We start from the raw sequence: 19,459 nt of genomic DNA, 5'->3' as shown, positions 1-19,459 counted from the left end.
AGACATGATTATTAGGTGTGACTGAAACGACAACCTACCGTCTAAGGACTAATCGGAGATTAATATTAGACTTAACACACATAAAAAAGACAAAAAGTATGCTAATCTACACCTATTATAAGATAGTCAATTTAACTCGGTCGGGGACCAACAAATCAATTGATTTGATTGACTTTAGGAGGTGCAACTAGGAATGATGGTATTTATAGTAGTATCCAAAAAAAAAACACCTTATAAATTAAGTAAACTATAAAAGTGATAATTAGATTTACAAAAATTTACATCATGTCGTATGAAATTGCTATTGAAGTCGAAAATAACAAAGCTACATCAATTGCATCTAGAAAACAATTTAATTTGTTGTCGGATTTGCGTATACTTAATCCAAATTGTCGCGGTACGGGTTATTTTGCTAACTTCCTCAAATGGTAACAACAAATCAAAACTACAAACTTTTGAAGCGACACAAGAACTAGATTCGCCTCCCCATATTTCTCTATTCTTTGGAATCATAAGATTATAGATTTAAAAGTATGATGGAATTCTAGAGAGATTTTAAGAGACAATAGTGATCGGGTAAGAAAATGGTTAGGAAGTATGGGGTACTCATAAGATGAGTTTTGGGGAAGAAAAAAAAAAAAAAAAAAAAAAAAAAAAAAAAAGGAGAAAATATAGACGTTGTACCATTGGAGACCGACCCGGTCCGTCTAGTAGCCATCGGGAGACTGATATAGGACCGATACCGGTTCGACTTGAGACCGATAGAGACCGGCGGTTCATTGAATTTGGAGATCGGACCCGGACTGGAAGTCCGGCCGCTTAGAGTAGTAACTGGTAGTTAGGGTCATCCTATCTTCAAACCAGACCCCTCGTCGGAGGGATTACGCCGGCGGTGGCGACGACCACTATCAAAAATCGTAGAAGATGCTGTCTTTGCATTCAAATTTTTCGGTAATAGGCAAAACCTCACAACTTATGCGTATTGGAAAACACCAATCTCCGGTGGTGGATTTTTCTTCTTCCTCTCATCTTCATCAACAGTCTCTCAGGTAAATATAGTCTGATTGTAATATCTTTAGGTGTCTGTTGCAGATTACTTGTTAACGTTAAGACCTACTAAAATCGCCGTGGTTGAAGCCAAAAAACTGATAATCATTGAAGTAAAAGCTTCTTTAAGCTCCAAAACCTAAATTGCGCGTCCTAATTTTGAGCTTCATAGTCTCAATTGGACTAGTTATAACAAACTGAACTCTCATTAAGAAACGAATTTTTGTAAATTAGAATTTAAGTTTGGAGCGTAATGAAGCAGTGTTTATGTTCATGTGTAGATATGCTGTACTTGGTGCGGGGTTTGCTGGATTATCAGTAGCATGGCACTTGCTGGAAGTACACACTTTTTCTCTCCTCTGTATATGTGTCTGATAATTGAAAGTTTTGAATTAAGAAGCTTGAGTTGTTTATAGAAATTGAAGAATATAACATGCATTTTCATGAAAATTGAAGAATAAAGTTCCAATTTCTCAATGTTTTTTCAGCATAGTCCTATCGAGTTGCACATTTCCATAGATGTTCTTGATGAGGTTGGAATTGGGGGTGGTGCTTCTGGAGTGTCTGGAGGACTCCTTCATCCTTATTCTCCTAAAGGTCTCCATCATTTCACCACTACATATTCCATTCATTTTTTAGTTATATGTCTCTTTTCTATTTTGACATTTGGATAAGTCTGTTTCTGTAGTTAAGCCTTTATGGAGGGCAGCTGAGTGCTGGGAAGAGAGTTTAAAGCTTTTAAGAATTGCTGAAACAGCAATACAGACCAAGGAATCAAGCTTCAACAATGGAGAAATTGCTCAGAGTTCTTATGAATTTATTGCACGAAGAAGGTTTTGCCCTCAATTCTCTCAGAATTTCTGTATAACAGTTGTTAGAATCACCATTCACACAGATAAAGATCATACAAACACGATTTATATCATTTGATACAAAAACATGGATAAGATAGAAAAATAACATCTCTAACTACCATTGTGATTTTTCATAAGAATTTTGGTCCAAAAGTTGTGCCTTGGTGTACATATCTAACAAGTATAAGCTACAATTGAATTTATTCACTTCAGGGGTATCCTTAGACCAGCAGTCAGCTTGAAGAAAATGAGCATAATGAATGAAGTAAGTTCTCCAAATTGTAAATACAACGCACAATGCAATACTCTTAAGGGCTAAATGAAAGAAATAGCAACCTACTTCTATTGATTTGTTAATTAGCATCCTACTTTCATTTCATCCTGTTACAACCTTATACTTTGAAAAATCTACCAAATTATAGCAATGTCATCCAAATACAAAGCAATTTCAACTATTATAATTGGCTAGAATTTCCAAAGAATGAAAAAAAAAAAAAGATTGAAAGTACAATGCTATAGTTGAGTAGATTTTTCAAAACACAATGCCTTAATAAGAATGTAATAGAAAGAAACTAAAGTAAGTTTTTTAAAGTACATATATACATTTGAAAGTATGTTGCTTTTTCTCTTAATAGGCACATAATAATTCATTTTTTCCTACTAGTAGAATGCTCAGAACTCCCTTGCCAGTTGCAGAATACAGTCTATCAATGAAGATGCAGCCCAGATATTAATGCCTAACATATGTGTACCTTCCAATTTGGCCTTTCATATGCAAGGTGCTATAAATATACATCCCCAACTCTATCTTCAGGTATGGAAACTTTAATATAATATATACACATATTTTAACCACTTACCATTGTTTCTTGTATCCTTTTTTTTTATTTCATAGAAATTTCACTTTGATTAGGCCCTATATGTAGCTTGTGAAGCTCTAGCTAGAGACATGTCCAGTGTGGGCCCCGGTGAAAAAGAGATAAATTTTCACAAGAAATCTGTTGACAATCTCCTTCAACTAGAAGGTAATATATATATATATATATATATATATATATATATATATATATATATATATAGTTCCTTTCTATGAATGTCATGTAATACTGTGTTGCTGATGTTCTTGTTAAATATTTCCATAATTGGTAAATAAATGTAAGTACATTGCTATTATGGGTAAAAAATAAAGTACATTGTCTATATTGATAAAAAGAGTAAAATATGTTACTATTTTCCTCTCATAAGTAATATGTTTACATGATCCATTTTAGGGGAATACGATGCAGTTATCGTATGTCTAGGCGCCAGATCCACTTTCCTTCCAGAACTTTCCGGAAGGCTGCCATTGAGGACTTGCAGAGGTGTCACTGCCCACTTCCATCTGCCTGAAAACATCAGGTATTAATTAGCACAAAAAATAGATTGATTTTATATTAAAAATTGAACGTGTTGTTAACAAAATATGTTTCAGAGAAGAAATCCCTGAACATAGCCCCTCGATTTTATCAGACGCATGGCTTGCGATCCAGAATCCACGAAATTTACATGTGGGGTCCACATGGGACTGGAAATCTTGCAACTACTCACAAAAAGTGTCGATGGAAGAAGCTTCTAGAGCTTTGGAAGAACTTTTACCTAAAGCATCTGCGGTGTATCCAAGCTTAAGAAAATGGGTTTTTCATGGAGCATCCGCGGGTCTAAGAGCAATGCCACCTCTCACAGGTAATGGATCTCTTCCACTTTTAGGGTGTATAGATGATTTCATCACTCAAAATCATTCGAGTAAATTCTGGTTATTTTCAGGCCTCGGATCTCGAGGTCTTTTGTATCATGCTTGGCTCGGGAAATTAATGGCACAAGCTGTAATTTCTTGTGATGAGGGTGTAATACCCCAAGAATTCACCTCATGGAGACCAAAGTTATGATACTATTAGTACTAGTGTTTTTTTTTTTTTTTTGTTCAAGATTGGTGGGAATTGGAATTTTAGCTATAAATATAATGATTGTTTGTGATTGAAGATAAGTATTTACAAACACAAAAAAGTATTAGATACAGAATTTACATTACAATACTCTTTGGTTCTGTTATGCATTACCCACTTTCACTTGTAGTTTCCTCTTCATCTACACCAGTCAAAATCCCAGTTGTCTACCCTTAAGACTTTCCTACTACCAGATACAACAACAAATAGGACATCAAAAGTTAACAAAAAAAATATTCACATTTCTTGCTGAATTCCTTTCTTTTCCTATTATAACTTCCTCAGACTTTTCCTAGCGTAGTACTAGTACTAGTACTAGTGTGGTGGTTTGTGGCGGTGTTTTGTGTGTACGGGTGGCCAATCCCTTCACAACCACCATTGACTTACGCCGTGTGGCGGTGTTGGATATTGACTATTTGACTATTTTCCATTCAATGATTTATGGATGATGAACTTGAGGATGTCTAGAGGGATGTAGGTGATGATACTGAAGAGCCAGATTACTCCCGCCCATCGCCATCCAACTCCTTTCATTTCCGCAAAATCCCAGTCTGAATATACCGCAAGCATTGTAGCCACCTGTATAAAACATAATATGGGTGGTGAGGGTAGTTTGGTCTTTTAATTAAAAAAAAAAAAGATGTTATTTCGGTCCTTACTATTTGGGCTAGAGCGAATGCGAGTAAGAGCAAGAAGCCAGGGCGCTCGACAAATGACCAACTTTGAGACCTGGTCACAAAGATGAGGGCTTGGCTAATGATGCTCACTTGTAGGTAAACTGCCGCCGTGATTTCGTCCTCATTTCCGATGAGCGAGTGAACACCAAAAAGCCTCTAAAATATTATAAATAAATTACAAACGTTAAAAATGTCAAATCTGTAAATAAATAAATAAATAAGTTATAATAACCGGTCCCACAGCCAACATGGAGAAGGTAAATCAGTGTCCTAGAAAAAGCATACGACTTACCGGGAAGAAGTTGGTTCTTGATGTAAGCCAAAAAAAGAGGACGGTTATGAGTGCGAGATAGGATCCGAGGACGATACCGGTGGCGAAGATTTCGTTAAGCTTCCAAGAATCTGGGACGGGTGACGGCTTGACCCGATCGGTGGATATCGTCATGATGGTGCTATCGTTAAGCAGTGCGATAATGAGGATCATGAATGGCGAGAAGTCAAACCTCCATATGAGTGTGAGGAGCATGAACCCCATCACGATACGGATGGTGATTGTGACTGCATAGATCGTGTAGTTTTTCATCCTTTGGAAGATTGCTCGGCTTGTTAATACTGCGTCCACGATCACGCCAAGCCCGGGCTCGGTCAGGATTATATCGGAGGCGCTCCTTGCAGCGTCTGTGGCGTCGGCCACTGCAATTCCGATGTCGGCTCGCTTGAGTGCGGGTGCATCGTTCACACCGTCTCCGGTCATACCGCATATGTGATTCCTTTGTTGTAACCTCTTGACAATCTCGTACTTGTGCTCTATAAGATCGGAGAAATTTACGTTAATTTGCAACTGTAAATGCCATGATGACAAAACAGAACATGTTGTACTGCATTTGACATGTCTTTGTTCATCTATACTTAGAGTTATGGATTATTAGTTACCGGGGAAAACTCCGGCGAAGCCATCGGCTTTCTCGATGAGGTCATCAATGGAAGCATCGTTGCCACCTTGTCCAAGAAGTGAAGAAGACGGATACATGTCAGACCCCATGCCAAGTCTTCTACCGGTTTCTTTACCAATAGCGAGTTGATCTCCGGTTATCATTTTAACTTTAACACCAAGTTCCAAAGCCTTTCGAATAGTCTCGGCACTGTCGTGTCTTGGTGGATCAAAAAGAGGCAATAATCCAACAAACTCCCATGGTGAACCTGCACTCTCTTTTGACTTCTCTGGCACGGTTTGACGAGCAACTCCCAATGATCGAAGACCTCGGTTTGCGTACCCCTCGATGACATCATTAGCCCGCCTCAGTGTTTCGCCCTTGAGCTCACAAAGTTGGATGATCTGGATAATATTTAACCGTCATCCGTTAGCAATTTGAAAATTGAATATTAAAGGGAAATTTTCAAAAATAAAAAACTTTGTAGTTTTACAATTTTATCGATTTAATCACTTAACTATTTTACATAGTGATTGATCAGTCATATTTTGACTTAAAAAAGCTTTTTTTTTGCAAATTCGGTTTTAGAGTCACAAAGATTATATATTTGTTTTTACTGTCTTTTCGATTTTCCATTAAACGATTGTTATAATCGTCTTAAAGAAAACGATAATAGTTCAATGACTAAACCATTTTCTGTATTCATTCAGTCATTATAATTTTTTACCATTTAAAAGTCAGTTGCCCCGGCAAACTACCAATAAACACAACATAATTTTATTATCTTATTATTGGTTGTCTCTCAATTATTAATTATTATTTTTATCGATTTAACTAATGATTTATTGTTATGATAGTCATAAAAGTTGTAGTTTACCCGTTAAAATGGTAAAATAGTAAAAGTAGTAGTTTACTCATTAGAAAAAAAAAAAGTTATAATGGTTTAATCTCTTCGATATAAGAATTAACCAGTTGAATCGATAAAATAGTAAAATTACAAATGTCTTTTTTTTTTTTTGTTGCATTTTGCTTGATATTAAATGCGATAGAGAATGCAGAATAAACAAGCGATTTATTAATCACAAAACTATTCTATTAATTTTTGTCGAGTTAGTCATTCATAATTTTTTTTTTTAAAGTTTAATAGCAAAATCGATATTGTGAAAATATGTTGCATTTGCTGAAACCAGATAACTGGAAAAATGATTATTTTAAAAAGGAAGAAAATTTTATAATATTTTAATTAGCAAATAAAACAATTTAGTAACTAAATCGAAAAATATATATATAAAAAACAATTGTGAAAATATGTTGCATTAGAAAAGACAAACAAAGAAAGTGATTCGTTACTTCTTCCGGTGCACCCTTGCTAGATCGATGCCAATCCCCATGATCGTCAATGTAAGTGATGGCCGTACGCTTATCCACGGGATTAAACGGAAGAAAATGAACCTCTTTGATTCCCGCTCGTGCTTCTTTTGGGTCAGCCAACATGTTGACCATGGACGCATCAATCGCGTCCTGGTTTTCAGTCCTCGAAGCCCGAGCACCATACAATACCACTGTATCCTTGTCACAATCCTTGGCAAATACCTATTATTTGATTCCCAAATAATCATATAATCCGTGTTTGTCCAAGCTGATTATTGCAGCTTTAAGCTGCAATAATAATCAGATAATTCAAAACAAAACACCAAAAGTGAACCTCGATTAAGTTCTTGTCGACACTCAATTTGTTAAGAGTGAGGGTGCCTGTTTTATCACTACAAAGAATATCCATGCCTGCCATTTCCTCAATGGCGGTCATTCGCTTGGTGATGGCACCTTGTTGTGAAAGGTGGTGGGCCCCGATTGCCATTGTTACAGATAACACTGTAGGCATGGCAATCGGAATCCCTCCAATCAGAAGAACCAATAGATTATCAATACCGTCTCTATATGCTCTTCGTTGAATCGGATATATCACTATAATCTCGATCACCATTCCAACCGCAATCGAACATATACAGAAGTTACCAATGTCGGTTAATACCTAATCAACATGTGGAATTTCTAATCAGAAAAAAAAATGGTACATGCATTAAGCACTTGTAGCATTACTTGGAAAAGTGTCACGTGCATCAATTGATAAAAATATATAATATATACTCTTTTATTTTATTTTTTTGTATTTTGGCATTAAAAAAGAAGATGCAAGATGCATGCATAAGCACTTGTACGTTGTACCTGTTGGAAATGACCAGATTGATTAGTGCTATCCACAAGGTGTGCAGCCTTGCCAAAAAACGTACGGACGCCGGTGGCGATGACAACAGCCTCAATCTCTCCCTGCTTACACGTCGACCCGGAGTACACAGCGTCACCGGTGTTCTTAGTCACAGGCAGCGATTCTCCGGTAAGTGCAGCTTGGTCGATCTTTAACATGTCACCTTCAAGGAGACGAGCGTCGGCCGGAATAATATCTCCCAGCTTTACGCATATCATATCTCCGGGCACCAAGACAGAAGCCTCCTCCTCCCTCCATTTCCCGTTTCTCAAAATTTTACACTTGGGAGCCAGGCTCGCCATCAGGGCGGAGGCGGCGTTTCCGGCATTATTTTCCTCGACAAAACTGATGGTTGCGTTGATCAGAAGAAGCACAACGATGCCTACAAAATCCGGCCAATCCGGCGGCCGACCACCACCATTGGCCAAAACAATCGCCATGATCGCTGCAATTTCCATCACCCATGAAAGGGGATTCCACATGAACCCTAGAAATTTGAGGAGTTTGCTTTCCTTTTTCTCCTGGAGCTTATTGGGGCCAAATATTTCGAGCCTTCTCGCACCTTCATCGTCGCTCAACCCATCTCTGCTACACTTTAAGCTCTTGAACAATTCTTCGATAGGGATTTTCTCAAGATCAACTTCGTTATTTTTTATTTGATCCATGGAATTATCAGCCATGGTTATAGAAAATACTAAATTCAATTAAATGAAAAATAAAGCAATAAAGATTTTAAGATAAAATCGGGCCTCTCTAAAATCCCTCTTCAGAGAGGCTCCACCATGCTTGCGGACATAGTAGAGGCTTTTTTAGGAGACGATGAGAGGGAATTGCAGAAGCCCCTTTTATCTAAAAAAGAAATACTTGCTTCGTATCTTCTGGTTTTCAAGATGAGTCGCTTTTAGTTTCTTTCTTTCATCCCTGCAATTAGGAACTAGGGGTAATCCATTATTTGCTTCCAGGAAGCTCGGTCCTTCATTTACGTGTGAGGTTTTATTTGATATGTTTGATATTTTGTTAGGTTAGTATACCATGTAACAACATAACATGTGCTCATTCATTTTATATATATTTTGTGAGGTTTTTATTTGATATTTGATACGTTTGATTATTGTCCCTAGATTATTTTTTATGTTTTAAGTCCTATTATGCATGGGATATCTATTTTACATGTTATCTTTATTGTATTTGCGTGACATAATTATTACTATTAAAATTTCTAGCATGCAAATAAATAAGGTGGTGAAGTATGCATGCTTTACATATAAGGTTTATTTCTAACAACATTTCTGTTTTTCTGTTTTTATCTAGCATGAATATTATGAGTACTATGTTTAACAAAAAAAATCTCATTCTTATCATGCAAAAATGAATTATCATCATAAACCGATTTCACAAGTATGATTAATTTCAGTGTGGTGGTGGAAGTTGAAGCAAGTTATGGATGGCATAACCTACACCATATTTGTTATCAAACCAAACATCTTACAAACTTTATTTTTGTTTTTACCAAACATTTTATCAAGTTCTTCATTTCACATAGAAATTATAAATTTTGTTAATCTTAGGGTATGTTTGATTGTGGAAATCTTTTCAGTTTTTTTTTGAAAATTTTCTAATAAAAATAAAAATTTTGAAAACGCATTTGGTTGATGCAGTTTTAAAAAAAAAATCCAAAAAAGTGATTTTTTTTTGTTTCAAATTGTATGTAAATTAGAAAAATAATTTTTATAGTTTTCGGAAGATTTTAAATAATATGGAAAAAGAAAACTCTACCGATTTCTACCAAACTTATTTTATAAAATTTTCGTTGAAAATTGAATATAAAAACTTAACTTTATTTTATGAAAACGATTTCTAAAAAAATAAAAATAACTGTAGCATTTTTAATTCAAGGTTAACAAATTTGTATGGTAGCAACTTCATTCTTTTAGATTATCTAAACATGCAACTTTTTCATTCCAATCGATCTCTTCACATCTAATTTCTTAGCTTTCTATATTCAAATAGTGTCAAAAAGTGGAAACAAAAAACTTCTACTCACACATGAATCAAACAAAACATAGGCAAATACTTTTTTTGATGAAAAAAATGTATATAAGACTATGATAGGTGTCTCCTATGTTTCTTTTGTGGTATTGGTATATGCACTTCCTGTCTTCCTTTAGCTCAAAGTATTTATTTTTGTTTCTCCACTTTTAAAACTGTTCCCTATCGACTCTATTGTAAACCCCTATTCTTTCCACTCTTCAGTAGAGAATGGTATGCAAACATTGCCTTTCCATGAAATTTGTCTGTACTCTTGGACAATATTAGAAGACCCTTGTTCTAGTTCTCTTATTTATACTTTTCCATTGTTCGTGTTTGGTTTTTATGGAAATGCTAAAATCCAAAATACGACCTTCAAAGTCTCATTCGGATTACGCGATGGTACTTCATTGGATAAAGAATTTAATACACCTAAGAGCTTTTGGTATGTTGTTGATAATTCTAGTTTATCCAGTTGACTTAATTAATCTAATGTTTAAAACAAAAATTGTGAAAATTTCCTTTGAGTTTCTCTATGACAAAAAAAAATGAAGTGATGAGTGATCAGACACATTGCGTGTCATAGTTAAGACATGAAGGACTGGACACTACCAATGTGAGCATAATCTACAATCCACCACTCCCTACCACTACATCAAGTCTAAATAAAAATAAGCACACTACCAATGAAACCAGAAAAAAAAATGATATTTGAATTTATAAAAAGTGGTTAATTTTGTGCTTATGGTTTCACAGACGTCAAACATTATAATATTATTCTTTCTATTAAACATTACTATTGATTTGTCAAAAGATCAGAAACACAAACTCTCTGAAAGATTCCTTTGATTATCTCCTACTACTCTCAAAAATGGATTGGATTAAGAACAAGTTAGATCAAAACAACAATCAGCCTAACATCATTTAAGATACATGATAAACAAGGTCAAATCAAAAACATCTTCAAATTCCAAGAAATTAAAAACATTAAACTCAAATCCACTTTAAGCTAAATATTGAAAAACAAGAACAAAAATCTTGATTGAATTAAACAAAATAGCACTTCAAAATCCAAGCTTGGTTCTACGCCAATGCCTGCGCTTTGCATTGTACCTGAATCACACAAACAGATGTCAACAAAAAAATACAAAAGCAAAATCATAATTTGGGATTTCAGAATGATGATGAAAGTTGGAGAAATTAATTTGACCTGATTGTGTTGTCAGTCCTCATGCGAATCCAGTGAGGAATGGGCCTGTTCTGCCTCATCTTCTTTGCGAGCTTCTTCTTGATCATGAATGATTTGTGTGAAGGCTGTTTCAAAACTAAACATTTTTATGATTGTTCATACGAATTCTATGAGCTCAAAGATAAATACTCATGGACTGCTCGAACCAGAGCGGACAGAGCATCTCATTTTCTACATGCTTTTAGCCCATTGCAACAATCGATATACAGAAAATTTAGGTCCAACTCACAGAATCTGCGATGGAGATTCTGTTCTCGAATTTATATTACACTACAGCGTTGAAACCTTAAGTTATTTAGCAAATATCTCTCTTATAACCCTAAACGAACAACCGCAACCAGTAAAACACTGAAAACTTAAGTAACGAAAAAACAAGAGTCTAGAATCTTCATCGAAGGTAGTGCGTAGTGGTTTCTTATAACCAAAACAGAATTAGAGTTACATAATTTCGAGTTCTGAAATTGATCTAAAAGGAAGAAACTATCTACGATTTGTAGTTACGATCAGCAATTTTTAACATGAGGGTGAAGAAAAGATAGAATAGATTACCATGGCGTTCGTCTTCGGAGAGCACAAGAGCCCTACTTCTTCGGATCTTCTATGGTTCGCTTAAGATGGTGGCCGCTATGACAGAGGTTATATGTAGCTAGGGTTTTGTTCTGGTTTTGGGTGGGCTATGTCGAAGAAGCCCAATTAGGGTTTAAACTTTAAAATGGTCGATTTTGAAAAAAATAATAATAATAAATAAGTAAGTAATTTTTATTTGAAAAAATAATTTTTGTAATCAATATATTCTTTAAAACAATTTTTGGCTGAATAACGACTAATTTTTTGTACTTCTAAAGACTACATTTCACTTATTCAAAAGGCCATATCTATTACTCTATGGATAAAATGCAAATAACTGCGATCAACTTTTTCTTAATTTTTAATTTCGTAATCCAAATTTAAAAATCAATAACACTATAATAGTCTTTACTTTTATAACAAACAATTTCAATATATGGTGATGAGATAGATTTAATGATTGATGACTAAAACTATCGATTGTGATTTGAGTTTAACTATACGTAAATGTATTTGGCCACAAGTCTTCACTAAATATAAATTTAACAAAGTAAGTCTTCACTAAATATAAAATTAACAAAGTATTTCTTTGCGACCTATGTACATAATTTGAGTGCAGTGTTTTAGTCTCTTAAAGAATCCTAGCTAAAAGAATCCTAGCTAGACTATTTTTTTCAAATTTAAATTGAAAATTAATTATATTTTTTTTAATTATATAATTTATTTACTTTGTAGTTAATTATATTCAATATACTTTAGATTAAATAACTTGGTAACCTATTTTAGATTTAACAAAAGATAAGTGTACGTTATGTAAACATGTTAAATACGCACTTTTGATTATGTAAATTGTTTTGCCATATTTGCTATTTGCACATTAAAACGGTATATTAATGAAAACAATTGAATTAGATATGATTTTGAAGATGTTAAAAGGGTTTGTTATTTTCTAGTATTTTTCTATTCTTAATAAAAATTATGCCGTTTAAAAAAAAATTATGACTTGGTCACGTGTTAATAACAAAAATATTTCGTAAAATATGCACACAAAACTCAAAAGTATGTTATGCTTGATCACAATCACTTGCAAAAACTTAGCTATATCTTTTCTTTTCTAACTTAGGATAAAAATTGTTACTATTGTATTATATTTAGATAATTTGTTTAAGAGCTAATTAAATTCAAAATATTATTGAAAATTTTGAGTAATTTATTTCTTGATTTATAAAATGTTGAATCTATATATTTTAAGAGTCAATGTAAACAACTATTTTTTTCATTAAACTTACTAGGACCTGATTAATGACGTTAATGTTTTATTTTTTCCGGTTTTGTAGGTTAACGAACTTATGCAGTAAAGCTGGTTCTTTGTATGTGGCAAGAAAAAAGGCACATGATGTATTGTGGACATATAATTTTTTGTTTTTAGAACCTAAAAAGTAGATTTTATATAAACATCTTATTTTACTACCCTTAACAAAAGCTTTTTTGTTTAAAAAATAATGATTAAAAAAAACAAACAAACAAACAAGCTTTATAAGAAAGTAGATGGTAGTTGAAGATTTTTATATCAGCTTCCATAAAAACTTTATTAAAAACATCACCTGTCATATGGCACCAATTTCAGATTTATAATGTTGTTCATTTCAAATAAAGTACGATATGAAAGTTACATACAAAATACATCGTCCATCACCGCTTGTGACAAAAGAATATGTCATACATAACCAAGAATACCCTACCTTCGATCAAGAATATTCATATAGCAATGACACCTATAATTATTGTAATTTGCCTTCAGATATGGCATTTTGATGGCATGTTTATGTTTTACAAGTTATGTAATCTTATGAATCAATTTTTAAAATTTTATATAAATGATATGCTTAATTTTTTACAACTTTTGGAATGTTATGAACCAATTTTAAGTTTTTAATTTTAATGGTATGCTTATGTTTTCAATGTTATATAATGTTATGAAAATATGAAGTTTAAAACTAGTTTTCACATTTATTCATACATTTTTTACAATAAAGAAATGGATAAATATAAACAAGAAAAAAATGATAAGCATAAAAAAATATAAATGTATATCACTTTTTAGTTATGTTTGACATGCTAGCTGAAAACCTAGTGAAACAATGTTATCTAAAATAACTTATAAAAAAAATGGTTTATAAGATACTATAAACTACGTATATGATCTCATCAAACAATAAATTGCAATAAGCTAAAAAAATAGCATATGAATCACTCTATTTTGGTTTAATAATTTAAAACCATATAAAAGTCTTTAACGTATTCAATAAATCATTTTGTTGAAAACGGTTCCATAGTTTTTAATTCTCAAAATATTCATATTTTCAAAAGAGTTTAAGAGAGGGTAATCAACCATAATATCACTACATAAATTAGGTAATCATGTTTAATGCCCATTTTGCGTTCACTAAATGATTTAAAAAACCTATTTTTACCTCCAGTTTTAAAAAAAAAATATAGTTTTTAAGAATAAAAAGACAAATTTACGTTAAATTTCGTGATGGATTTCAAATCTCCTTGTTGATGTTTCTTTGTCTCATTCAGTTGGGTAGACCTCCTTTGGTAGGTCCCTCGTAGCCTATTCAATAGGTTGGTGGGAGTTGAACTTTCTTTTATGTAGTCCAAAGTTCTTAACGAATTGACAACTCATTAACTTGTTTTTACAAGTTCGCCTAAGTTTCTTAGGTCCCCACCGCCTATTCGAACGGGTATTGGTAAGAGTTGATTTTCATCTCATGAAATCCAAATATAGCTTTTTACAAACTCTTTGATATGAATTGACGGCTTGTATCACCACTTTTCATCACATGTGCAACCATAGTCTCTTGGTTCCCCTCCGCCTATTCCATGGGTTGGTGGGAGTTGATTTTCTTTTTATGAAAATCAAAATATAAAACATTGTGCTTTGCAATTGAATTAACGAATTTTATTTTACTTGTTATTGCAAGTACAACCCGTGATTCACAGGTTCCCTGTAACCTATTCCACATGTTTTGGTAAGAGTTGGTCTTCATTTTATGAAGTCCATATATGTTTTTAATAAGGAATTGACGGATATGGTTCGCGTGCGCAGGTTTTGTCATGAATGTTCTTATTGTGAAAATAAACAGGTTTGGTTATTCAAAGTTCAACAATAAAAAAAAGGATCAAGTGAAACAAATCACATTGCAATATTAAAGAGCCCAATTAAATGTCCAAGTTCAAGTTTATTAAGGTCTTTTATGCTTTTGAAACACACTATCAAATAGGATAAAAGAAACATCCAAAGGCATGAAAGTTGATTGTTCAAAATTCAAGGTATAAGAGTTCATAAGGGAAAGTCTTCATTTAGGCTTTTGCTATATTACATTTGAAGAGATAAGAAAAAAGGGAAGACACGAAGTTGTTATTGTTCCGAGATCAAAAGCTACACCAACCAAATCAAAAGAAATCAACAAGTTTCTAGTTTAATGATACATTAATTTCAAAAAGAAAAAGACTTTGGTGACTTTAACTCGTTTTTTGGGAGCCTTGCACACTTCTTTAACACCAATCGAAAAAACAAGAACCCGAACCTTTTTATTGAATCTATATGACCAATAATCATTATTGAGTGATATTGCTAATAATATATGATCCTATATGGTAACACCTTTATCAAGTTTGCACATTTTGTATATTATATACATATATTAAAACCCTTCACGATTATGAACTGTAAAGTTCACCCGTTTCAAATTTTAACCACAACAATATCTACACATTGACTCTTTTCATCCTTCTAAATTTCCAACTGCCTTCTTCCCTAATATAACTCTTTTCATCCTTTTAAATTTGCAACTACCTTCTTCCCTAATCGAATATTCCCACCATCATCATATTACATATGTTTCTCCACATTCTTTGAATTCCTTCCTAATTCGTTTTCGAGCCTCTTCATTTGACGCTTCCCTCGTCTTTCCTCCAAGCACTTACAATTTCGACACCAACACTTCCGATTCATAAGGTATGTCAATTGAAAACTCTTTCTCTCTCTCCCTTTCTCTCATACACAAACAGTTACCAACAATTCACAATTCTAATCAGCAACTTTCTCCAATCTGTCTGAATATGTGCAAAAACATCGACAAAAATGGTTTCTTTGATATGAAAATTTTGTTGATTTCTGAAATACTTCTTCAATCATGATCCCAGTCAGCAACAAAACTTGCTTGCGATTAAGAAGATGTGTAGGAATTGTCTCCACTTTCATCAATTAGGGTTTGATTTCTGATTTATAAGGTATATTAAATGCAATCTCTTTCTCTTTCTCATACGTACATAGTAAGGCATCGTTTTTTTTCACTCTTTCTGAATATAGTGCAAAAATAGTTTTTCTCTATTACCTTGATTGCCAAAATCTTTCAAAGGCGTTTCCCTCATCCCCTATATATTACTTTGTAAAATCCTTACTTAGAAATCAGAATTATGCATTTGGTAAACTTCTTGATTCTTTGTGTGATCCATCTTTGACTAAATTTACAAATCCAAATAGACATGGAAACGAAGTCATAAACGTACCAGGAGAGGAGAAAATCTATATTTTGTGAAATCTGGAATTCATTGTTTGGGGGAGTGGCTATAAAGAGGAATACAATTTGTTTTTATTTTTCCTTTGAGTGGCAATTAGATTAACTGATTTCATAGCAATTAATACATAAACAAACACTACATGAGGTTCATAACAAATGTAAAGACGTCTTATGACCACAATTTTATGATAAGGGTGGTATTGATGGTTAGCACTTTGGGGACACATGTATGACTAAGTACCAGTGATGGTCTGATTTACAAATGAAGGTTGGTTGCTGGTATTGGAAAGGCAAGAGCTTAAAATATATGATTACAACATCTTAGGGTTACATGACAAAACTTTAAAGTAAAAAAAATTGAAAAAGTCAATGTGAATCGCCAATAGAGACTAATCTGTTGATCGAATATGTAGTTAATTGTAAGGGAAGATGCTTTGGCTATGTTTACAGTTGAACTACCTGTGACAAAAGTTAAGATGATTTGTCTGTCTTGTACAGAAACCGAATACCATCCACCGTACAGACTAAACCGGCTTCAACTTTTTTGTTTTTGCATTAATCTAATTATCTATAAACATACTTTCTTCACTTTAAAAGGAATGAGAGGTTCAACAAGTAAGTGCAAGACATTTGTGTTTATTTTTTATTCGTTGTTTTAAATTGTTTTATATGAAAAAATAGCAAAATGTTTTCAGTTATTTCTTTAAACTATAACATGTAACTTTTTTTAGTTATTAATTTACTAATTTCTTCTTATCTTATTTGCTTTTAAAAACATGGAGATGTGTTCGCTTGTCCGACTTCGGGTTCTGGAAACCACATTATAAGCACCCACATCATTCCGAGGTTCTAATCTATCAATCTCTCTATACATCTTCTATTTTCCATGGTTTCAGTTTAATTGTATATATATAAGCAAAACGATTAACAATGTAGTCGGTGTTGTACAACAAACAAACGTTATCCTATATATATATATATATATATATATATATATATATATATATATATATATATATATATATATATATAAAAAGAAATTACACTTTTGGTTAGATCAAAGTAAAACCAAGAAATACCAATGTACTACATCTAACACAAATTTATAAACTTTCTTTTTGGGTAACATTTGCAGCCAACAATAATTAAGATGAATCAGGCTGATGGGGGTGGTAGGAATGGTAAAGCTGCATAGAAGTTTGCTTTTTTTGGATCTTAAGGTGAATTGAAAAATAAAAGTGTCAAATATATTTTGTCATTTTCACTTATGTGCTATAAAAAACCGAATTATGTTAGTGGGTATGAAAATAGGTTCTGGATTCCCCTGCATCAAAAAGAAAAAACAATAAATACGTATGTTTTTTCCTAATTGATCAAAAACCAAACATATTTAAATGAAAACAAATACCAATCTAAAAGTTAAAAACCATGTTTTTTTGGTATTTTAGAACATATTAAACATTTTCAAGTTGAAGTTTTTTTATTAAATACAAAAGCAATGCTCAATGGAAAAATACTCTTACCATTTTAACAACAAAAAATGACATTTTTGCACAGCCAAACAATGACATGTTTTAATGTAAAAAAGGATCCTTATAACAACAAATAATAACCATTTTGACAGCAAAACTAAACAACCAACTTCCATATATTATTTTCACAGGTTTATTGGAGCATTTTGACAACAAAAATTGTTCATAATGGACCAATTTTACATCATAAAAGATGGAACGACCAAGCCCACTCCAAATACAAAAAACTGACTTGTGGTTCACCACAGGCTTACTCACTAATTTGTTATTAATATGATTATTAATAAATAATATCAATTCTTGTATTTAATTAGAGAATAATTATCTTTTTGTGAAAATAATAATTATAAGAGAGTATAACTAGTTATTATATCATATGATATGATTTAGTAAGTCATGCATAATCATTTGGATTAGTTGAATCATTTAGTCTTTTACCTAAAGACAAAGTTTTTATTTTATAAACTTTGAGTTTATAACATTTAAACAATTCTTTTTCTACATTATAGCATGGTCGAAAGTTGTTTAAAGGAGTGGAGGTTGTTTGTCAACCTCCATACCTTGTCTCTCATGCTCATTCTACTAGTCATTACTTTAGAGTATTTTAATGATTATGCTTTACTTTGTATCAAAACTCATCAGTGGTATCATAATCATATTTATTTTTAAATGGATCCTAGATAAATAAGTATTTTTTTTTTCATTTGTTTATTTTATGTAATAAATTAGTTAAACTAGTTGTATTTATTTTTAAATCTAACAAGATGAAGAAATAACCTCCTTGAAGATGACTTAACCACTTGAGACTATAATACCAACCATGAGCTTCTACTCTTGGTTTTTAGCTTAATTATAGTCTTAATGGTTTAAGTGTTGCAACATTTACAACATAAAGACTTGAAGTGCTTTTGCAAGCAAGAGTTAACTTAACAAGTGGGAGATTGAATACATTTTGAAGAGTCCTTTAAGTCCTTTAGGAAAGACTTAATAATTCTTATGATGGCTCACAAAAATTATTACTAGACATGACTTGGTTTATACGCATTTTAAATGAATGCATGTGATGTTTATTTTTATGTTATTGTATGTTATATTTTGTGTATGAAAATGAGTTTTACATGTCAAACAACATTTTAGCATGAGATAATATCACTTGGAGTAATTAACGTTAACCTGCAGAAAGTCTTTGATAATTATGAAACATGTCAGATGCCTCATCAAGTAAAACATATATTCATTATGAACAGTAGAATGAGCTTCAAATATGTTCAAACATTGAATAAAAGGAAGTATCAGAGATTGTGTACTCAAATAGACTTATAGTTCGGTTAAGGGAAATACAACATATGTAACGTCCCAAAAATACCGAGTAAAACTTTTAAATAAGTAAAAATCATTTATACATTATCTCAAAAGACGATTAGAGTAAAAGTATTCTCAAAACATCAAAGTAAAATCATAAATAATCATTGCGGAATAAATCTTCAGGGGATGCAGTGCGATCAAGCCGAACTCTTCTTTTTAAAACTGGTAGTACCTGAAAATGTTTAAACCACAAAACCGTAAGCACAAAGCTTAGTGAGTTCCCCAAAATACCGCATACCATACATATATGTCAGCTCAAGGTTGTACCGTGTCTATTTCACCCCTGGGTCTATTTCACCCCCGAGTCTATTTCAACTCATATGTCAGCCCAAGGTTGTACCGAGTCTATTTCACCCCCGGATCTATTTCAC

General features: G+C 32.8%; 3 protein-coding genes and 1 long non-coding RNA gene across 5 annotated transcripts; 2 read left to right on the top strand and 2 right to left on the bottom strand.

Moving 5' to 3' along the window:
• Window positions 1–692: 692 nt before the first annotated feature.
• On the top strand, window positions 693–13,071 carry LOC145110850 (FAD-dependent oxidoreductase family protein). 2 transcript variants are annotated; one of them, XM_079047165.1, is made up of 10 exons: window positions 693–1,049; window positions 1,329–1,386; window positions 1,536–1,644; window positions 1,736–1,880; window positions 2,115–2,166; window positions 2,569–2,715; window positions 2,815–2,926; window positions 3,173–3,299; window positions 3,373–3,623; window positions 12,940–13,071. In XM_079047165.1, exons 1-10 carry the CDS (start codon window positions 925–927, stop codon window positions 12,942–12,944), a joined length of 1,131 nt encoding a protein of 376 aa, XP_078903291.1. In that variant the 5' UTR covers window positions 693–924; the 3' UTR covers window positions 12,945–13,071. The 2 variants fall into 2 exon arrangements, with proteins under 2 accessions (XP_078903291.1, XP_078903290.1); XM_079047164.1 differs by lacking the exon at window positions 12,940–13,071 and having other exon boundaries at window positions 3,373–3,852.
• Window positions 3,903–8,455, bottom strand: LOC145110849 (ATPase 8, plasma membrane-type-like). Its single transcript, XM_079047163.1, has 7 exons — window positions 7,719–8,455; window positions 7,198–7,524; window positions 6,843–7,085; window positions 5,494–5,896; window positions 4,853–5,367; window positions 4,543–4,716; window positions 3,903–4,462 (listed from the first exon to the last, which is right to left on the bottom strand). Exons 1-7 carry the CDS (start codon window positions 8,436–8,438, stop codon window positions 4,304–4,306), a joined length of 2,541 nt encoding a protein of 846 aa, XP_078903289.1. The 5' UTR covers window positions 8,439–8,455; the 3' UTR covers window positions 3,903–4,303.
• On the bottom strand, window positions 10,679–11,699 carry LOC145117793 (large ribosomal subunit protein eL39z/eL39x). The gene is made up of 3 exons (XM_079054120.1): window positions 11,585–11,699; window positions 10,997–11,100; window positions 10,679–10,899 (listed from the first exon to the last, which is right to left on the bottom strand). The coding sequence occupies exons 1-3, from the start codon at window positions 11,585–11,587 to the stop codon at window positions 10,851–10,853; spliced, it is 156 nt and encodes a 51-aa protein (XP_078910246.1). The 5' UTR covers window positions 11,588–11,699; the 3' UTR covers window positions 10,679–10,850.
• A 2,443-nt stretch (window positions 13,072–15,514) lies between the features above and the next one.
• LOC145115110 (uncharacterized) lies at window positions 15,515–17,412 on the top strand. The gene is made up of 3 exons (XR_013711417.1): window positions 15,515–15,626; window positions 16,974–17,037; window positions 17,327–17,412. It is a non-coding gene; the product is annotated as an uncharacterized LOC145115110 (long non-coding RNA).
• The last annotated feature ends 2,047 nt before the right edge of the window (window positions 17,413–19,459 follow it).

This window comes from Lactuca virosa, chromosome 5 (genome assembly GCF_052849685.1).
Source record: "Lactuca virosa cultivar CGN04683 chromosome 5, Lactuca_virosa_CGN04683_v6, whole genome shotgun sequence".
Lineage (NCBI taxonomy): Eukaryota > Viridiplantae > Streptophyta > Magnoliopsida > Asterales > Asteraceae > Lactuca > Lactuca virosa.
This window is presented reverse-complemented; position numbering and strand designations above follow the sequence as displayed.